The sequence below is a fragment of the Suricata suricatta genome, chromosome 14, assembly GCF_006229205.1.
Source record: "Suricata suricatta isolate VVHF042 chromosome 14, meerkat_22Aug2017_6uvM2_HiC, whole genome shotgun sequence".
NCBI classification, from domain to species: Eukaryota; Metazoa; Chordata; class Mammalia; order Carnivora; family Herpestidae; genus Suricata; species Suricata suricatta.
Genome location: NC_043713.1, coordinates 66,443,921 through 66,466,720, shown reverse-complemented (window position 1 = coordinate 66,466,720; position 22,800 = coordinate 66,443,921). Strand labels below are relative to the sequence as shown.

The window sequence follows — 22,800 nt, the reverse complement described above, 5'->3', positions numbered from 1 at the left end:
CTACAGTGGGAAAGAGCAGAGGCTTTGAAAGTTAGATCTGAGTTTGAATCCCAACTCATTTGGTAATAGAGTGCGTGTGACAGAGGGCAAGGTGCCCAGCCTTGCAGAGGCTCCTGTCCCTCACTTGAAAAAATAAATGACTAATTCTTATGTTTCAGTGAGGCTGAGAATATTAATTTATATGACATGTCCTCTATGTAAGGCTCTACCCATGTTAGTACTTTCCTTTCTTATCCTTCTTCTTCCACTCCTTATTCATAAAAGAATCCAACCTCTGATTTTCTTAAAGCTAGAGCCTTACCAGTTCCTCTGGAGATGAAAGAGAAAATCCCCCTTCCTCTCCTAATTAAGGTCAGGGAGACTCATTTTCTCACCCCTTTGGGAAACTTCCTTATCCCAATGGTGCGCTGTATCTTTTTTCATGCAGATTATAGAATGAGGATGATTATAAAATAACTTTGAGATTGGAACAGAAATGGAGTGTCTGTGTGGTTATTAATTATAATAATTCTCATTGCTAATAACTCCAGTCAGAAGAATGGATTTATTATTCTCCATTATGTTTCTTTTAAACATTCTCTGTTTTTCAGCATGTTAGAGACTCAGCCCTACAGTTTCCTTCATGCTTTCAGACTCTTGAGTTTGGCAGGTAGGATCATGGTTCAGTACTAGCAGCAAGGTATTTGTCATGTGTTAAGTCTTATACATATTTCAAAAATATCTTGAGATCAGATACTTTGTATCAGGAAGGAAGGCTGAAGAAATTTTGAGTTGAGGTTATTTTAGAAAAAACATGGTTGAATTTGCTGTTATTTTCTTGGTAATATTGCTTCAGGGGACATGTGTTTCATTCTCTCTGGTTAGTGGTTCTTTTTCAAAATCCAGCTTAAATGCCCTTGTTTTGAACATAGGATAATTTCTGAGTTATAAGACACCGCACTAGATTGTTAGACCAGTGATCACAAGATGGCTGTGTCTTGGGTTAGCACATTCTTTCATGAGCGTGAACAGACCCCAAATGACTGGTAGGATGACTGAGGCTGTTTAAAATAACAAGTGCTATTTGTTTCTATTGATTTCTATAATATTGCTAAGAAGCAATAATTATATATATAGTGATATGTAGTGATTATGTCTATGTTTGTGTCTGTATCTAGATCTATCTTAGGTTGTGCTCATATATAAAGAACAGCATATACATAATGTTGAAGTAAAGAATCCTTTCCTTCATCCTTTCTATAAGCTCCCAAGGAAATTAAAAATACCAGAACACTGGGTTAATCCAAGTTTTTACTGTTCATGTAATTTTTTAAATAGGTAGAAACTAGTTTTATGTCCGCATTTGAAGGCTGTTGAGCAGCTGTACGCAGAGGTGCACAGAGTACAGAACTCAGGGAAAGTGTTGCTGCAGACAGAATGGGCTTCAATAGATGTTTATAGATGTTTGCACATGTTCCAAATGAAATTATATTCATTTCTAGTGCCACATTCCTCACATCTCACAAAAAGACTTACCTGTGCTCCATAAAAGTAATCATTTGGAATTCTTGAATTAAACTGAGGACATTGTTCCTCCTTTGTATAAGAAACTTCTAAAGACATGTATGAGTTTCTCATCCAGGTTTTTTCGGTCCAGTCTCTACTGCATTTTATTCTAAATTTAAACAACTTTTTGGATTGTGTATTTTGGAGATAGTTGACTGTTAGGTAAATTTCTAAGTTTTATATACATCATTTATAAGGTGTATTTTTTCACTCTGTGTACACGTGTACATATATACCCTTCTGCCACCAACTAGAAGTTGTCAGAGTGAAAAAAATTCTTTTCATTTAACTTTTTGGTAAGAATAGCCTGGTTTTCTACAAGCAGAGACTGATGTTAATTAAAAGGTGTTTGAAATTTCCTCTGGTGGGTCTAATAAAAATTTTAGCGAGGTCTGAATGTGTGTATGTTAATTTCTCACATTTGTTTGAAAAATACTTTATAGTTTAAGCTATCCTAGTTTCTCTTATCTGTTAGTCTTCATTCTATAATCATAATATGATCAATAGTTTGCTCTACAAATTATACATGCTGCATGGATACATTTATTTGACAAAATTATGGTATGATTTCAGTTCTGGAATATAAATTTGATTGGATCTGTATGAAAGATGAGTTTTTGACACATGATTTTACATATATGCAGGTGTATGTAATTTTGATTTTATACAAGGTTTTGTGTGTATCATACATAAATACATAAAATTATGGGTCTTGGCAAATTAACTTCATCTTGCTTTGCCTACTTTTTTAAAATATTTAAAAAAAATTTTTTTTTTTATGTTTTATTTATTTTTGATACAGAGAGAGACAGAGCATGAGAGGGGGAGGGGCAGAGAGAAAAGGAGGCACGGAACTAGAAGCAGGCTCCAGGCTTTGAGCTGGCTGTCAGCACAGAGCCCAACGCGGGGCTCGAACCCACGAGTGTGAGATCTGACCTGAGCCGAAGTCGGAGGCCCAACCGACTGAGCCACCCAGGTGCCCCTAAAATATTTTTTTTAATGTTTGCTTATTTTTGAGAGACAGAGAGAGACAGAGTGTGAGTGGGGGAGGGGCAGAGAGCTAGAGAGGGAGACAGAAACCGAAGCAGGCTCCAGGCTCTGAACTGTCAGCACAGATCCCAACATGGGACTCGAACTCATGAACCATGAGATCATGACCTGAGCTGAAGTTGACATTTAACCAACTGAGCCACCCAGGCACACCTTGCTTTGTCTACTTTTGTCTGTGAAGATTATATAACCAAAAGGTTAAGTAATTCCAAGTTTTATAAAATAATATATGTCTTATGTCCAAATAGAAAAATATTGGCAGTATAAAAGCTGAAATCAAAGTGATCTCTGTGTGGTAAAATTAAACAATGAGCTTACTTTTGTTATGCTTTTATATTTTTCTTAAATTTTCTAGAATGAACACATATTCTTTAATGAGAATGATACTAATACTTTAAATGTAGTTTAAATCTCTGAAAGAAACATCTTAAACTTTATTCTACCTTTTTGTTGAGAAATACATGATTTTATTTAATTAATAATATGAAAAATGTATTAGTATAAAGAACTTGAGTTCAAATTGCAAACTTAACTGTAAAATAAGTAATATTACCTTTTCATGTCCCCATCACATTAACATGGTAATTATGCTCTGAGAACACATTTTTTTTTAACCTAGACTATATGTAGCAATTAGGAAACTTAACACAAAAACAACAGTTTTTAAAAGTATGTCCAGAGTATAAATATATATCAAAATTTGCTAGCATGAAAATGTTCTTATGATATAGGCTGAGCTAGTTCAAAATTGAAAACCAAACCAAACCAAACCCGTAAGAATCAGGAAATCTGACAAATTTCAAAAGAAACATGAAATGTACCCATGTTTTTATGACTTTACAATTAATTGAGCAGCTTTTTCCCTTGCTCTATTGTTTTGGTATATTGGTCTCCAAATGCCCACAGTTCTTGGTTTCATTTATCTTCAATTCATCTTAATTAGCCAGTTGAACTAAGTACTCTTTTGACCTTGAAGATAGATGCATCATCAGATCGTCAGCACATTAGTTCTCACTGGGATTGTTGTAGATGCTGCATGTTGTACTCTTTGGAGACCTTAGAGTATTTTCTCTTAATGGTCATCTAGTTTAATTCAGTATTTCAGGGTATGTTTAGTACTGGAAAAAGATGTCTGAGCAATAAAAATTTGGTTATTTTCAAGATATTCATTAACCTGTAAAATACTATTTTCTTTACTCTGGTCATTTTAGAGAGGACCTTGGATGCAGACTCTGTTTATTAGAGACTCCTGAATGCATAAATCAATTTTGATGTTTTCTTTGGTCTGATGATAATGTGACTTGTTAATAATTACTGTAGTAACTTCCAATTAATGAGAATTGTGCCTTCAGATTAGGTTCCTTCTAATTAGTACTTTGTCATTTTACTTCATCAGGAAATGGTGTTTGCTGGTCTGGAATTAAGGAAAGAGTTCCATTTGGCAATAGGAGGTTCATTAACACATGGAAAGAAATAGACTGGCTCACACCCTTCTTTGCCAATTGCAAATGTTTTGATGAAAGAAAAACTTGCCTTGCTTTGTGGGGGATGGGTGCGGCAGATTTCTTCTACAAAACTCTTACATTAGGTTTCCTCTTTAGGAAGAAGGTGTTTGAAAAGGAAACATTGAAAGGAAACCAAGTGTGGTAATCACAAGGCTCTAAATGGCCCTGAAGGTGGAAGTATTAAGGAGATATTTGGAATGCCTCAGTAGTTAGTCGCTCTATAAATAAAGATCTCATTTCATAGAAGAGGCAGGGTCTTAGAATGTTACAGTTTTAAGGAACCTTAAGAGATCACTTAACTCAACCCCTCACTTTAGAAATGATAGACTTGAGGCCCAGAGAGGGAAAGTAATTGAACTTAACATAGCAGGTCAGTAACAAGGGTAGAACCAGCCCAAGGTTTCTTTACTCCCTGTAGGGTGTTCTAGTTTGCTACCATATATTGTTACTGTTTTAATTGCTGTGCTATCAGAAAGATTAATGTAGTCTAAGTGTTTTACAGGAAATGTGATTATGATTGAACTAGAGACTAGAAAATACAGCAATTTTTTTCCTTAGGTTTGTCAAAAAGTTAGTACCAGAGAACTTTAAACACAGTTAACAGAGCAAGTGATAAGAATAAAGATTTTGAATTTTGGCATATAAATGCTTTTTAAATTAAATGTCATTTGGAATAGGAACGCCTGGGTGGCTTAGTCGGTTAAGCGTCCGGATTCGGCTCAGGTCATGATCTCATGGTTTGTGGGTTCGAGCCCCGCGTTGGGCTCTGTGCTGACAGCTAGCTCAGCCTGGAGCTGCTCCAATTCTGTGTCTCCCTCTCTCACTGACCCTCCCCTGCTTGCGCCCATTATAGGGCAAAGGGACATTCTGACCTTATCGCTTGAAGTGCTCTGTCTACGATTGCAACGTGAGACAAAAGCTAGAAGTATCAGGTTTTGAGTGGATACTGATGTCTCCAGACTATTTTGATTTCCAGTATACTGATACCCGTATGCTGAGTTCTATCTATTTATGTTGAAATCTAGAGGCCTTGACTCTCAGAGGAGGATGAGTGAGACAGCAGGAAGAGATCAACTTTCGAAGCCTCCCTTTCTGTTTTGATTACAAGGTGTTTTTACAGTTGTTACTTTTGTCCAGTTTTAAAGCAAACTATTCAGATTGTTTGAAATAACCATAAGAAACTTTGATTTTCAAATAGACTAAATTGAGCTCTTGTAATTTAAAATCATTGTATTTTTATTTGCATTGGTTTTATTTATTGTGCTATAATATTTCTTCAGGAAGGACCTCTTCTGATCTGTGGTCTCCCCTGCAAATGAAATCAGTGTAAGCACTTGAATTTCAAATGCATGGTTTTTACATGTAAATTGCTGCCCTGTGCTATGGGAAGAGCTCAGGAAGACCATCTATAGTTCGTAAGGCTGGAATCTTGCAGTGAAATTAGAGGCGTTAGAACTATTGGTCTTATTTCCAACTGAATTAGTTAACTGCCTAGGTTCAGAGCTTATTGACCAATAGGCATTTATTACCCTGGCCATAATGACACAATGATTTCCATTAAATTCCAGAGTTTATGGAAATAAAAAATAGATCTTGTGAAGAAAGTGGTTAGTGGTTGCATTTAATTATTAGGATTAATTAGGCATTTAAATGTAGATATAAAGTATGTTTTAAAAACAAGTATTTCTCTTTCATCGCTCTGAGCCAGTTGTGCTGAGGGGATGGAGATTTTGTTAAAGTCCTGCTGGTTCTCTTGTTTCACAAAGTGTAGACACTGAGATTGCGGAGCCATGTCTTCAGAGAGTACTTATCAATACTACAGGATATTTGCTGGTTTAACATTTGCCATTAATAATATTCAGGATAATTTTGAAAATAATCAACATGGTTGGTGTAGGATATTAAATGTGTTCATCTGGGAGCTTAAGAAAATGATTTGTCTTTTTTTCCAAGGACTTTTAGTGTGAGAGTTTCAGAACCTGTGTTTCCATCACTTCTATATTTTTATTTAATTATGGTCACAATTTTATAATTAATAAGGATTCTTTACATAAGATATCAACTAAATTAGGGGCTTTGCATATCGTTTTTGAACTTGTAGTGGTTAAAAATGTATCTTAGGAGCTACTTAAAAGAACTTATTAAAAAATTAATGTATCCTGAAAGAAGGTAGAGAGAATGACAGATTATGAAGTAGAACCTAGTTTTTAAGCTTTGGGGATTCTATCCATTACATTAAAAATTGATGTAGGATCTGAATATTCATCTCTAAGATCATTTGAAATGATAAGCTGCAGAATTAGAGCTACTTCTCCATGGAAGACTAATTTGCAAGTGTCAGCCAACATTCCTTTCAAACAACTTGAAATGGGTTTCTTAATTTGCTTTAGAAGTGTAGTTTCAGAAAGTTGATGCAACCAAGTACATTTGCATTTCCTCTGGACAGGATAAATCCACTTCATTGATATTAGTTTGGATAATTTCTCCCCAAGGGGCAGTGCATCTTTTTCAAACTCCGAGATCCAAGAGCGTTATGGGTAAAGCTTGCTAGGTTAAATTCATATCTGTCCTGGCTGGGGAGCATGCTGAGCCACATAAAAGATGTAAATATGGATTTAGTCATTCTGGATTTCAACGTATGAGCAAAGGAAGGAGAGAGCTGAGATTTTGAAAGACATCGAATTCAAGGCATGAATGTGGACGTGGCCAGGATTGCAAATTTAGGAAAAGCAGAATGAGAGAAGGGGTGCTAGTCAAATGGAATTCTTAGGTTAATAAATATTTATTGATGGATAGAGTATTTCTCTGTGGTAGGTTGTCTTTATATAGGTATGAATAAAAAATAACCCCTACTTTGAAAGAACTCACTTTCCAATAATTCATTCATTCGTTTGTTCATTCAGTTATCATTGGGTCCTGATTCTGTGTCAGATAACCACCTTGGAGATACAGAGATGAAAAGGCATCGTTTCTGTGCTTCATGAGCATTCAGTCTGTGGAACATATTCCTGACATTTCCATTTGGAGCACAGAAAAAGTGTTTCCTTGTAAATGTTTTGGTGGGAAGCTGCATGCTATAGGCACGGAGACCTGGCTGCAGAGCTAGACAGTTCTGGGTTTGAATATATGTTCTGGTGCTTATAAACTATTACCTTGGGCAAGTGATGTAACCTTTATTAGCCTCAGGACCCTTATCTTTATTTTTTAAATTATTTAAAAAAGTTTTTTATTTATTTGAAAGAAAGCACAAATGGGGTATGGGCAGAGGGGGAGAGAGAGACAGAAAGAATGAATCCCAAGCAGGCCCTGTGCTGTCAACATGGGGCCTGACGTGGGGCTCGAATTGATGAACTGTGAGATTATGACCTGAACCGAAGTCCGATGTTTAACCAACTGAGCCACCCAGGTGCCCTAGGACCCTTACCATTAAAGATGAGAAAGACAAGGTCTATTTTATAGGATTATTAAGATTTAAATAACATTACTTATGTGAAGGAGCTTGCCACATACTTAGAAATATAAGTTCCATTTCTGATCCTTTCTGTAATTTTGGTAGAACTGTGGGCCGGGGATATTTTGTCTGAAGTAGATCATTGTGAACTGGCTGAGTGTATAACCATACTTCACAGCATAATTTCTTTTTATCGTAAAAATGCTTAAAGCATGCTGAGCAACTGACTCAAATGTGAAGTTTTAGAAGGCAGTTCCTTTGTAAGTTGGGGAAGACCTATGTTCCGTTTTTCCATGCACTTGTTTATATGTTGCTTTGAAATAATTCCTTAATTATTTAATGTGCAGTTTTTATATATCTCCCCAAGTTGACTATGTGCTTTCTGAAAGCTGAGATTAATGATCTCTTCTTGTACCCCTCTGTAGCACTGAATTCATTTATACACAGTAGGTGGAGAACACATTTTTGATAAAAAGTCAGACAATTATAGAAAAAAACCCACCAAAGATTAAATTAATTAAAAATGTGAAATCATTTTGATTCTGTAGTTTGAAACTTGTCAATGAATGATACTAGAAAATGTTTCAGTCTAAATGTTTTATAGAGAGCTTAAATGACACAGGGAACTTCCAATGTTAGCAATTTGTGATGTTCCTGGAACTACTTAGCCAATCCAGGCACCAGTTGACTGTGAATGTTACTGTTTATGCATGATTACCAAAACCTAGGTTTATTAATAGAGTTATATAGTTGTTTTTGGTGGTTGTGCTTGTTTTCAGATGATTTTGTAAGATATAGATAAACACATTGAATAGGTATTTGATATTATGTTCATATTTGATATGTATATTATATTCAAGTGATAACTGAATGGAATTTCCAAACATTTCCAATCAAAATAATGTTTTGCATTTCTAGTTATGTAGAAACTGCTATGCTGTTCTGATGGCTCTTTTTGAAAGGGAATTCATTTGCCCCATCTCTGCTGTGTTTTTTTTTTTTTTTTTGGAATTGCTGCCATAATTTCAGTAGGAATGCATCACCAAAAGGACTATTATGCTGATGAATGAGAGCTTCCTGTGCCTGTTGGCAGGCACTAAGTAGGCTCTAAGCAAACTGAAATTCATTGAATCTTAGTAGGGCTATTAAGAAAATAAGTGCAAATTGTCAGGAGAAGAGAGGTTTGTTCCTTAACATCATCACTTGACTCTTGGGTAAGAAATGCTAGACAAGAAAGAGACTGTTTCAATTTGTCATCCTCCTGAGACTTCAAGATGTTATCTGCAGTGCTGAAAGAAACCATTCCTTTCTATAAGCAGAGAAAATGAGAAAATGGTTTATGCCCAGATTGGTCCATTTAGTTAGGAGGACAGTCACATAAATAACTACCTAGGAAAACAAAAACAAAGAAAGAAAATGGGAAACCTGAATCCCTGGCATAAACCCTTTCAGGATTAAAGTCTCTGTAAATAGTATGTGCAAAAAAGAACTGCCTGTTCACAGGGGTAATGTGCTCACAGGACGGCACTGTGAACTTGAACCTCTTTACCTTAGTTTTTCCAACCTTAAAATAAAAGCCATTTTCTTTTCTAAGGGGAAAGCTAGATTAGCTCAGAGTTTTTGTTGTTTTGTTTTAATAAACACTTGACCTGGTTAGGTTTAGGGTCTAAGCTTGGACACATGTTTTATGGACTTTGGTTCCAATGTGAAGTTAAGTTTTCAGAGCCTTTCTAGTTCTACTAGGACCTTTCTTTTTGTATGTGTCTATCACCTATTGGCCAGTCTGAGAACTAGATGGTAGTTTATATCCTAGAGTTTCATTCTCAAAACCTTTGGTGTAGTATTTAGGGTCAGATCCATAACACCTCTTTATGGGATTGTTGTCAAAAGTCCCTTTTTCGAGCCCCCGCTAGGGCTTTCCCTGCTTTGCCAGGCATATCCCATCATTACTTCTGTATGAGACATCAATCTTATATGAGGGCAGAGAGAAAGAGAAAAAGCATTGGGACTCATCCTATACTCTGGGGGCCGTAGCTTTTGTGACTGGAGAAAAGGGTCCCCTTCATCGGAATCTGGGATGCCTGTCCAGCAACCACTGCTATTATTACCCCTTGTTACTTGCCTGGAATGTTAGACCAGGAAAGAATGGAAAGAGGATTGAAAACACAGGATTTTCCCCACTCTTACCCACAGGAGTCCTCTTTCTTGCTTCTTTGACCAGATGGAAGAGACTTTTTTTGGAGTGTTTCCTGTTCGAATCTAATGAGTACTTCCTTATTTTGAGCTGCTTTTGAATCCAAGCCGGGTAATGCCAGATGGGAAGATGGGGAGAATAAACAAAACAAAACGGAAAACCCATTGTGTAAGGACGCAGGCCTGAATCAAACTGACTCCATAATGGCTCCAAGTTTCCCTTCTGACCTCGGAGGCCTAGGTGTCAGCTTCTCAGAATCATTAGACAATAGAAAGGCACACATTGCCCAAAGAAGGAGGGACAACTTTTGTAACACCCAATCAGGAAAGGCCAGGTAACACCTTTAACATTCCTAAGGGCGGGCCTAAAGGTGGAAGCTATAGATAATCACCTATTGCTCCTATTGCTTGAGGCTAGTCACGCCCTACATGAGGGTCTTGGGCCCACTCTATATTTGGTCAAATGTTTTGATTGGCTCCCACCAAAAGTATCAATGTATGGTTAAAGTTACTGCCAATATTGATAGGTGATAGTGATTGGGTCACTATACCTGTGTTGCAATTTCCTGTAACTCCCTTTCCCAAACCCATAAAGGCCCTACCTTACCCCCTCATTGTTCGGGGCTCTCAGCATGGATCCACTGCGCTGGTAAAGTCTGTGAGCCCGAGCTTAGGCCCGGCCAGCCTAAACTCGTAATAAAGCCCTTTGCTTTCGCATGCGTGACTCGGTCTCCCTGGTGGTTTCTGGTTTTGGGGGACGATATTAAAAATCTGGGCATAACAATTGCTGGTTTGATACTACTTTGAATTCTGGACTCTTTCCTTAATTCATCAGCTACCATTTACTGTTCAGAGTCCTCAGAGAGCTGTTCCATAAAGTCTTTCCAAGGATATAGTTGTATTTGCTGGGAAATACTGGATGCTTACTCTATCTTGCCTAGAAATGGAACCCTCTTCTCTTTTGAAATGATATAATGGTTACATTTTTGTACTAGAAGGTATCCAAAGGCAGACATTTTCCTTTTCCTTGTTTTTCATGGTGCTGTGTGGTGCTCTAACACACATGCGCCAGTGTGGAAAGATTACATAACATAGGAAGGGGAAAGATAGAAGCAGTGAAGTTTGTCATTTAGAAAAACATGAGTGACATCTTTGTGCAAACCTTTTGGGGGCATGTATTGTTACTTTCAGCTCTGCTCTCACCTCTTGGTCATGTCACCCTCTTCATAACCTTCTCCCCAATACCTACTCTTTTCTGGGAACTCCTCCTGTGAGTTAGTAGCCAAAGCCATTGACAAAGGTTAGGTTGCCTGTGGTGTACAGTGCTTCTCAAATTTTGCTTTACCAAACACCTGAGGTCAAAAGACAGGGGCTGTTCCAGGGATCAGGACTATCAGCAGAATGGAGATGGGCATTTCCTTATGTTTTCTTTCTTTTTTTTAATGTTTATTTTTGAGAGACAGAGTACAAGCAGGAGAGAGGCAGAGAGAGAGAGGAGACTTAGAATCTGAAGCAGGCTCCAGGCTCTGAGCTGTCAGCCCAAAGCCCGACACAGGGCTTGGACTCATGAAGCACAGGATCATGATCTGGACCGAAGTCTGAAGCTTAACCGACTGAGCCACCCAGGAACTCCTCCTTATGTTTTCCTTTTTAAAAAAATTATGTGAACTGTCCATTTTCTTCTAGAATTTCTCATAAAATAATTCCCCATTGAATTGTAAAGAAAAAAAGTACCACTGTGGGGCAGGATGTTGATAGTAGGGCAAGTCCTGAGTGCGTCAGAACAATGGCTGTATGAGAGTTCTTTGTACTTTCATTCAGTTTTGCAGTGAATCTACAACTGTTCTAAAAATAAAGTTCTTTAAAAAATGATCTCCCAGAAACTTCAAATAAACATGACTTTTCAGGAAATGTGTTATGGCATTGTATAGCTTTGCCCTTCTTCATGGTAGAATGCTATAGACTCCCATTTAAGTTATAATTTTATGAGAAAAACAATTGATGGAACTAACGTGGAGTGAGTTACTAATGGTGGAGTTTCATCTGCTCATGGGAACCTATCTCGATATAGAGCACTTAATGGCAATCATTTCTGATAGGCTGCTTTCTGGAAGAAATGGATTCCCATTAATCTATTATGGTTTAGGTATAGCTACATATGAGATGCCAAGTGTTTTTTTCAGTAGGTAGGTGAGAACTTAGTCTTTTTTAATTCCTACATCGTTGGCTTCACTATTTTTCCACATCACCATTCTCTTTTCCCACCATTATTTTTTTTTTCATTTTGCTTCTGGTCTTACCACATTCCCCAGGACCAGGCTGTGTGTGTGAAGGCACACAGACTCTGTGTTCCAGGATTAGGAGAGAACTGGTAGGGTCGGGGCATAGAACTCATGTGAAAGCCAGATGATTTCTTGGAGAATGTTCAGGAAATTCTCTGGTTTTCTTCTTGGCATGATTTTACACCCCTCCTATGCCACACCCAATGAGTGAAGGCACAAGATATGGAAAGTTCGGAACCATTGCTCTAGGGGGACCTCAGACTTCTTTCACTGTTTATTTTTAAAGCTTAGAAGAGAAACTCCAGATGATGGTACACACGTTTTATAATCTGACATAAACATTAACATTGGGAGTCCCTCCAGCACTAGAAAATGACACCTACTTAGTTATTTAACTCCTGGTTGTCATTTTATCTTTTCTTTAATTTCTTATCAGATTTCTAATTTCTTTTAAAAATATGATTGCCCCATAATTTTTTTACCTTAACACTCTTGATATAATTAGTTAAAAATTAATTTTGGGAAACAGCTGATATAATAGGAAACAACGGGACTGAGAGCAGATTCCCTTTAGAAATTGATCTTAAATGAACCCAGAGCCGATGTTGGGAAGAAAGACAATTCGCAGCTGTGGATTTGGTTAGAACATTATGTTGAGGCCATTTGGGCCTCTGACTCTGGGCTGCAAACTCAATAATGGTGTTTGCTAAAATAGCTTCCAATCTCTTGCATGTGCTTTCAGCATATAATCAGGCAGACTAGTGAAAAATAGAAGTGTAGTTTTCTGGAGAGATAGGAATGATTACTCCCAGCTGAGCAGGTAAAACATATTGCTACATCAAGAATGTGTTCTTTGCTGATTCTCAAGATTTCTTTATTTTTATTTTTATTTTTATTTTTATTTTTAATATAAAGTGTCAGCAGACAGAAGCAAGAGAATATTCACTTGAAAATGCCAGAAAAGAAAAGAAGCCTAGCAAATTGTATTGCAGGTAAAAATCCATGTTGGCCAGCAAACAAACAAGCATTGGCTGAGAAGCTTGCCGATGGCTCCTTTTGTTTCTCCATGATTTAAAGCCTTGTGCCTGTAATCTAATTAACATCGAACTGAGCTGCAAGTACAGTGGCCTGTTTGGTTCAATAATAATACATTTATATGAAAGGTTAATGAAATGAATTTTTCCTCCATTCAATTCATTAAAAATTGTTCTACAATCAACGGTTGCTAATGGAATAGAGATTAAATATTCATGTTCATAAATTTTCTGTGTCATTTCTGATTTTCCTTTATTTCTGCCTCCATAGGATGGATCTTGTGTGCACAAGAGTTCCCAGACAAAAACCTTGATTTAGAGGTTAATTGCACATCATTAATTCTTTTATCAAAGAGGTAGTATGGAATGCTGGAAAGAGAAGGGTTTGGCAGCGGGTCTATCTCATTTTGTAACTGTGTGATTTGGGGCAGGTTTCGTACCCTCCTCTTTTGTGCAATAGGCATTATAAGAACTTCTTGCAAGATAGCGTGAGGGTCAGTGATAAACTATGGAAAGAACCTAGCACTGTGTGGGGCACAGGGTTAGCAGTTCAATAAATCACCAGAAAAACCGGGGGGAAATAAAACACCTCCATATATACCGCAGAACTTAATGATGATTTACAGTGGCAGGATTAATTCTAAAATAGGTGTCAGGCTTGGGCCTCACAATACCCTGTAATTCTCATAATCAGTGTATCAGGATAAAGTCTCTAGAAGGCTGTTTCATGTTTCTGCGAGAGATTTTTGGTCATCTATTTTATGCCACCTCTTTCTTTTTCACCTGGGTCGATGGACTTTATTTAAAGTACATATGATGTTTTCCCAAATAATGAATTTGCTAGAAAATTGAAGCTTACCCAATCAACTGCCAAAGTATAAACATTTTTTTTTTAAGAAAGAATGAAAGTGAGTGAGAGGGAGTGGGAACAAGCGAGGGGCAGAGGAGAGGGAGAGAGAGAATCTTAAGCAAGCCCCCCCATCCAGGGCTCGGTCTCAGGATCGTGAGGTCATGAGATGGAGATCATGAGATCATGACCTGAGCCGAAATCAAGAATTGGATGCTCAACCGACTGAGCCACTCAGGCGCCCCAAAGTGTGAACATTTTTAAAAACACTTTTGGGGCACCTCGGTGGCTCAGTCAATTAGGCATTTGACTTCGGCTCAAGTCCTGATCTCCCGGTTCGTGGGTTCCAGCCCTGCATCAGGCTCTGTGCTGATGCTCGGAGCCTGGAGCCTGCTTCTGATTCTGTGTGTCCCTCTCTCTCTGCCTCTCCTCTCCTCACACTCTGTTTCTCTTTCTCGAAAATAAATAAACATTAAAAAATTTTTTAAAAAATAAAATAAAAACACTTTTGATTTTAACATTTCCTTCAAATTCATTTCCTACTGTATAGGCTTCTTAAACAGAAGATGCCAAACATAAGTTAACTATTTCCCTAGTGACTCAAGATAATCATTTGATTGTTAATTTTTGTTTTGTGTCTAATTTTTGTCAATCCCTCACCCACTTCACCAAAGGTGAGTTTTGATCAAAAGTTGGTGAAGCAGTTGAGCCACTTGATTAAACAGCAAATGCCAAATAAGAGTAACAGTTAGTGAAAAATTCAGTTCTGTTCAACTCTTTATAAAGTGGCTACTCTGTGTTTTATATTTCATGTGGTATCGGTCGGCAATCATTGTTACAACCCTTTGAGGTCATCATTATCATCCTCTCTGTAAGTGGAAATGGAACATAAAGTTTGGTGAAGTTAAATTAAGTGCCCTGGCCAAAGGCACACAGCTAAAAAGTAATCAAGACAGGATTCCGAAGTCAGCCTAATGAGTCTTTTTCTTCCACCAGAGCTGCCTGGGGAGTAAGATACATAGCTGTCGTTCAGAGCTTTAGTTCAGTAGTTATTTGTCTTGTTTAATATCTCCCTTCTTTTTTCTTTTTCTTTTAGATAGAGGAAGCACGAGTGGGGAAGGGACAGGGTGGAAGAGAGAATCTTAAGCAGCCTCCATGTTCATGGCAGAGCCCAACTTGAGGCTTGATTCCATGACCCTGGGGTTGTGATCTGAGCCAAAATCAAGAGTCGGATGCTCAACTGACCGAGCCACCCAGGTGCTTCTAATATCTCCCCTTTCAACTTTCGGTTTAGATCTGTCTTTGGAGGTCTGTTGTTAGAGGAAGACCTAATTTTAGAACTGCATTGTCCAATGCAGTAGCTACTAGCCACTTGTGGCTATTTAAAGTAATTGAAACAAAATAAAATTTAAAATTTAATTTCTTAGTCACTTTAGGCACATTTCAAGTGCTGAATGGCCAAGTATGGTTGGCCAGTGGCTACCATCATTCGACAATACAGAGAACAGTTCTATTGCTACAAAAAGTTCTATTTTTTTCTCCCTTTTTCTAATGGAAACAAACAACAATATACCTACCAGAGTTTATGTGCATTTATGTATCCATACAGGTGCCTATTTGATGTAGGATGGTGAAAACTTAGTAAGGATATGAATCCTGTGCCTTCATTTTTATATATTGCAGTTTTATGTCATATCATGTATAATTTATATTTTATAATAAAGTTATGGTAGGTAATGTGTGCATATTTACATTTTGCTCATATGCATATCTATTTTAAGTAATAGTCTTTTATTTTCCCATACAAGGCATTCTTGAAGAAATATCTGAAAGTCAAATATATAAAATATTAAGTAGGATAGTATTAAACCAGAGATTGACAGGTTCAGTGAGTGGAAAGTGTTAATTCCTAGATAACTAAAAAATAAAATCTCAAATCAAGCCTTTCCTTTTAAGAAGCATTTTTTGCATATCTCTAATTTTATTCTTTGCCATCACAGCAGAGCCATAGTTCGTTGCTCTGTGTACATCCAGGAATGTGAAAGTTTTTCTGCTTTGGCACCCTGTAATCACTTTCATTTTGAACCAGTGTGTTAAATTATAGATTAATACGTCTGACTTTTTAAAAACTAGAATTGGCTTTTCTATTTTCCCTATTTCTCCTCGTTTTTAAATAAAATAGTAAAGAAAAATGCAGAATAGTTACGCAGTTTATGAACGTTGTTAAAGGTGGTGATGATGTGGTAGCAGGGGGCATGATTGGCTAGCAGGTGTATCACCATGTTATAGACCTATTTATTCTTTAGAAAACATAAAAATGTTCAAATTCAAACAGTGAAAGATAGATTAGGAATGTTAGAGTATAACACAAGAAAGTACTGATTAAACTGAAGCAGAACATTTTTGAGTGATTGAACTAAGTAATAGATTGTACATGTAAGCAAATGCACTTAATTTTGTGTAGTATTTGTTCTATATTTTATGTCCTAAATATACACATGAACCTACAAGCATAGTAATTTATCTCATCACTCATTTGAGCTGTGGGAGAGTAGGATGTTATGTTATTACTGAGTTCAGTTATGTTTGAGAATTGGAAACTAGGTGTGTCTGGGTGGCTCAGTTAAGCATCTGACTTCAGCTCAGGTTGTGATCTCACAGTTTGTGAGTTAGAACCCCAAGTCAGGCTCAGTGCTGACAGCTCAGAGCCTGGAGCTTGCTTTGGATTCTGGGTCTCCCTGTCTCTCTGCCCCTCCCCAACTCTCTCTGTCTCTCCCTCTCTCTCTCTCTCAAAAATAAATAAACATTAAAAAAAAAAGAGAAAAAAATAGAATTGGAAATTAGAAATGGAATGTTGGAAGTAAAGGCAAAGGCTTACTGTGCTAGAGAGGTGAATAACTTATTGCTTCCCATGTTTAGTCTTTGAGTATTTGTACTTTAGCCCCATTTTAGTCCATCTGGACTTCTGTAACAAAATACCACGGACTGTGCTCGCTTCGGCAGCACATATACAAAATACCATGGACAGGGTGGCTTAAGCAGCAATCATTTATTGCTTGCCAGGAAGTCCAAGATCAAGGTGATGGCAGATTTGGTGTCTGGTAAAGGTCATTTCCTTGCTATGATCTCACATGGCAGAAAGGGAGAGGGAGCTCTGGGGTCTCTTTTATAAGGGCACTAATCTCGTTCATGGGGGCTCCACTCATGACCTAATCACCTCCCTAAAACTCCACCTACAAACATCATCACGGTGGGGATTAGGTTTCAACATAGGTTTCAATTTGGAGGGATACCAACACTCAGTCCATTGCAAACTCTCTGAGATGAGAGGAATGGCCACATCATAAAAAAGCAAATATCAACAGTTTGAACAAAAGGGCATAAATACTTTGGTCATTAGTTACATTTTTTCATTACTGCTAAAATATTACAAGCCCTTACTATTAGTAAGTGGTTACTATGGGTAGCAGTCAGGATATTTAGAGCTTTCATATCCTTCCCTGCTAGGCTGTGAGTTGCTTGATGGTAAGAGTCTATAGCACAGTACCTGATGCTATAGATTTTTAGGGAATGTTAATGGAAGGAAGGAAGCCTGGAAACCTATTCTGGCAATCCAACTGTATTTGTAGTATTTGTGAGGTCATTTAGTGGCATGTATGGACTGAGCATTGAGGGTTCTTCATGATGAACAGCAAGAAGTGAATGACTGGCAACACTTGAAACTCTAGGCATCTCACCTTTAGTCCCGTGCGTTCACAACTCCCTCTAAGTTTCTCTTCTTAGCTAAAGTTTAAGTTAAAACCCTTGTTCTTAGGTATACGTGCTCTCAGTAGTGAATCCATGTTGCCCTTCCTTTTCCATCTGCCGCATAACCCGTGGCCAGAATGTAGTGTATGTGAGGGGGTTGTTGAGGCAGAGGGGTGGATTATCTGAGGTTGGCTGGGCACCACGTGTTCGGCCTGGCTTCCTAAGCCCCACTTTCCCTCGCTGCTGCGCATATACTACCTCGGCTCAATCCCAAATGATCAAAATTTGCCCCTTTCCCAGACAAAGCAGCTTCCTGTGAAATCTGTGATGGTGAGAGAACAAGTCGTAGCAGGAACCAGTAGGGGAGAAGCAGGCCGCAGCTGACCACATCAATTTTCCTGAAGCTGTGGGAAGTCGCTGTGAGCCTCAGCAGGTCTTGACCTTTGCTTTGGAAAAGAATGGCAGCGGATCCTGCCGGTGGCCGCCTCATCTCCCAAGTCCTGATAATACTAACTTGTTTTAGTCGGGTGCTTCGAGTTTTGTCTGGGACCCTTAAAGCAGTGGGCTCCCAGTCGCAGACAGTCTTTTAGGGAACAAGAGAGAAGTGAATGAAGCGTTGATAAGAATTGAATAATATTATACTGAATAATAAAATATTTAAAATATTTATTGGACTCCCCTTATATTCTGTCAATCTGTAATTATGTATTCTTTTTGTGGTTCTTTTCTCATTAACTAATAATCAGAATAGCTAATTTTATTGTGTACTTACTCTGTGTCAGGGCACATTGTTCAAAATTCTTTTTATTTGATCACAGTAACCCACAGCCATCAAGTGAACTCCATAGTGGCATTTCTCTCACAAAAGTACAGAGAACTAATTTTTATTCAACAGCTATTTGTATGTGCAATGACTATCATATGGAAAACAGTTGGGGGACGTCCAAATCTATGAGTTTGGACTAATTGTGCATATGTCTTCACAGGGATACAACTTTTAAGCTTTTCACTGAGGAAATCTTACAAAAGTTGACTTGGGGGATTCTGGAGGGGTATAAGAGAGGCCTTTTAGTCTTCTCTCTTACATCTCTTTTTGAAACCTCCTTCTAAAGAAAGGGAGCCAGGTTGTGGGCAGCATGGCTGAGTCCTACCTTTTCTCATCTCATTTCTGAGTGCCCTAAGAAAACAAAACACTCACAGTCTTCCTGTGGAACTGCTGTGTAAAACTTGAGACCATAACTTGCATTTAACACTGGACTTTGCCTACCTAGATGGAATAGATAAATCATACTTTTCAATGATTTTGTTGTCTGACAGGGAAATTGGTTGTTCTCTTAGTGAAGTAATGAACGATAATGTTGTGTTTTAAATATACAAGAAGTTATCAAAATCATTGAGACTACAATAAGATTTTTGTGTGTTTTCCTCCCCCCAATTTTATTGAAATAACAGCGCTACTAAGTTTAAGATATATAGAACATGATTTGATTTACATGTATTGTAATTGTAATTGAAATGATTACAACAATAGATATTTGTTTCTTTTAAAAAAATTTTTTTAATGTTTTATTTATTTTTGATACAGAGAGAGACAGAGCATGAAAGGGGGAGGGGCAGAGAGAGAAGGAGACACAGAACCAGAAGCAGGCTCCAGGCTCTGAACCAGTTGTCAGCACAGAGCCTGACGTGGGGCTCGAACCCATGAACGTGAGATCTGACTTGAGCTGAAGCCGGAGGCTTAGCCGACTGAGCCACCCAGGCGCCCCTGTTTCTTAAAATATATACCTGAAATCAATAACCACAGAGATTTTTGTCTCACTCCGTAAATAATAATTATAATTTACAGGTATTTGGCATATATACATGTATATATGTTATAAAAATAATTATACAGTTTTTAGTTTGTATTTTCTAGAAATACCATATTAAAGCTAAATTGTAGCTGGTTTTTTTTTTGGAATATGTTAAATATTGCTTCTTGGATTCTAGAAATCACTGAAAATGTGACATGCAGAGAGTTGTGAAAAATGTCTACAAATACATTAAAGATTAAAACAGTGGCTGAGTTCGTCGAAAGGAAGTGATCTTATGAATTAGTAATGAAAGTGCATTTACAGGTTATTGTCTTACTAGGGTCTGACTTTTAACAGCTGCTGGTAGTTTAAACTAATAGAAGTCTGAATAGCCCATAATTGAGGATTCATTGTGTTTATGGATTGTTCTTAATAGAAACACTTAATAGTATTGCCTGTCTTAAATTACTTCAAAGGGTAGTTATAAAAATAAGATAAGGTAAGTACATATGTTTTATAAAGATGATGATAAGTGCTCTCTCTCAGTGTGTAATATATAAAATTATAAAATTATGTATTAAGTTTATTGAACAATAGTTATAAGAGTAGTTTGAAACTTCATTCAGATCCCATGAATACAATTGGTGAGGATTTCAAAGTGTATTGGACTGAAAAAGAAATTTATGTTACAAACATATAATATTAGAAGAGTATTTAGGTGAAAAGGAGGCCAAGTATTTTAGAAACAGATGCCATATAGGCAATGAATATATTAATGTCATTTAAAACATTTTTTTAAGTTTATTCATTTTGAGATAAAGAAAGAGAGGAAACACAAATGGGGGAGGGGCAAAGAGGGAGAGAAAGAGAATCCCAAGCAGTCTCCGCACCGTCAGCACAGAGCCTGTTGCAGGGCTTGAACTCATGAACTGAGATTGTGACCTGAGCTGAAATCAGATGCTCAACTGACTTAGCCCCCCAGGTGCCCCATTAATGTCATTTTTATGTATCACTTAATCAGGTACAAGGTCCTTACCTGGTTATATACTAGTAACATTTTGCTCCTTCTTTTGACACTCTGTGCTTGAAAGTAAACTGTGTGTTCTTAAGACTATTCTAAAATTTAAATATTTTATTAATTTTCTGGCCCTTTCTGCAGTTAGCTGGAAGGAGGGATGTTTTCTTCTAATCAGAACTGATAATATTAGTTTTTAAACTAATTCCATTAAAGAACACAAAGGCCAATAATCTTATTTCTAAGCAAAGCACACATATTTTAGATAACAACTTTTAAATATTATGTCTGAAACATCACATTAAATGTAGCTATATTATATCACTCATTATTAAAGTTATCTTAATAACCATTACACATTGATTTTTCCCTTTAATTATAGAAAAGAGGAAAATTTGAAATAATCGAAATTTGAGTGTCTCTCATTTATCTTGCTTTGTACCAGATACTGCGGTGAGATATAAAGAAATTTCCAAACACCTTGTCTTTGAGGAGCTTAAAGGTGGGATAAAATATATTTTAAAAAATTATCAAAAAAACATTAAAAGGGATTTGTAAATAAATGCCAATGAATGTGATAAAATTAATAAAGGTTCTAGAAGTGACAAGAGTGAAAGTTTAACAAAATTTTTTAAGGTTTTAAAATTTATTTCAGGGGCAGGTTGGTGGCTCAGTTGGTTAAGTGTCCGACTTCAGCTCAGGTTTGTGAGTTCTTACAGTTTGTGAGTTCAAGCCCCATGTTGGGCTCTGTGCTGACAATTAACTCAGAGCCTGGAGCCTGTCTTTGGATTCTATGTCTCCCTCTCTCTCTGTCCATCCCCTGCTCACGCTGTCTCCCTCTCTCTCTTTCTCTCTCTCTCTCAAAGATAGATAAGACATAAAACAAAATAAATAAAATAAATAAAATTTATTTCAGTGATCTCTACACCCCACATAGGGCTTGAACTCACAACCCCAAGATCAAGAGTTGCATGCTCAGGGCTCCTGAGTGGCTCAGTCGGTTACATCTGATTTTGGGTCAGGTCATGGTCTCACGGTTTGTGGGTTCAGGCCTGTATTGAGCTGTGGGCTGACAGCTCAGAGCCTGGAGCCTGCTTCAGATTCTGTGTCTCCTTCTCTCTCTGACTGTTCCCCCACTCATGCTCTGCCTCTCTCTCAAAAATAAATAAACATTTAAAAAAATCATAAAAAACAAGAATTGCATGTTCTTCCAACTGATCTAGCCAGGAGCCCCAAAGAGTGAAAGTTTTAAATATCCTTTCCTTGAAAGAAGTATGCTAACATTTTATCAGAATTGATTTCAAACTATTTACTTGGTTTTTGAACTAAGATGATGTCAGTCTTAGGTCTGCTGATAAGTTTTTCTAATCAAGAATCACCATCAACCTTCTTGTAACATAGTCTGTAAGTAAAACACGCGTTTTCTTTTCTTTCTTTCCAGGCATACTTCCGACAGGGCGTTGCCCTCCAGTACCTGGGGCGCCATGCCGATGCCCTGGCCGCCTTTGCATCCGGACTGGCTCAGGACCCCAAGAGTCTCCAGCTTCTGGTGGGCATGGTAGAAGCTGCCATGAAGTCTCCCATGAGAGGTAAATATTATGAAAGTGTTTGGTCTGACACTAATTTAAAGTAGGACATTTCTAGCCTTTGAAGACTTGGGACCAAGACATTGGGAATTGGTAGGTTATCAAATTTGCTAAGATTAGATATTTTACACAAAGGAAGATCAAGAATCACTATCAATAGCTGATGTTTATGAGGCAGAACAGGATGGTGGTAAGGACACTGGCCAGAAGCTTATGGACCTGCATTCTATTTTTAAATTTTTCTTAAACTAACTTTATGACTAGTGTGAATGAATTAACTTTTCTGGATTTCAGGGTTATCCAAAGAATACTTTTTAAAAAATAGTTCTGATTGGATACTCTTTTCTGCTTTGTCAAAAATTAATTGACCGTACATTTGTGGGCCCAGTTCTGGGTTCTCTCTTCTATTCCATTCCATTGGTCTATGTGTCTGTTTTTGTGCCAATACCATACTGTCTTGATGATGACAGCTTTGTAGTAGAGGCCAAAGTCTGGGATTGTGATGCCTCCCGTTTTGGTTTTCTTCTTCAATATAACTTTGGCTATTCGGGGTCTTTTGTGGTTCCATACGAATTTGAGGATAGTTTGTTCTAGCTTTGAGAAGAACGCTGGTGCAATTTTGATGGGGATGGCATTGAATGTGTAGATTGCTTTGGGTAGTAATGACATTTTCACAATGTTTATTCTTCCTATCCATGAACAGGGAATATTTTTCCATTTCTTGGTGTCTTCTTCGATCTCCTTCATAAGTT

At 37.5% G+C, this 22,800-nt stretch overlaps 1 protein-coding gene across 1 annotated transcript in view; it reads left to right on the top strand.

The window, feature by feature from the left end:
- TTC28 (tetratricopeptide repeat domain 28) overlaps positions 1-22,800 on the top strand; it is a 622,170-nt gene that overhangs the window by 300,410 nt on the left and 298,960 nt on the right. Inside the window, exon 6 of the mRNA XM_029921603.1 lies at positions 21,904-22,051. Coding sequence (XP_029777463.1) covers positions 21,904-22,051 — 148 coding nt within the window. The remainder of the gene's footprint in view (positions 1-21,903; positions 22,052-22,800) is intronic.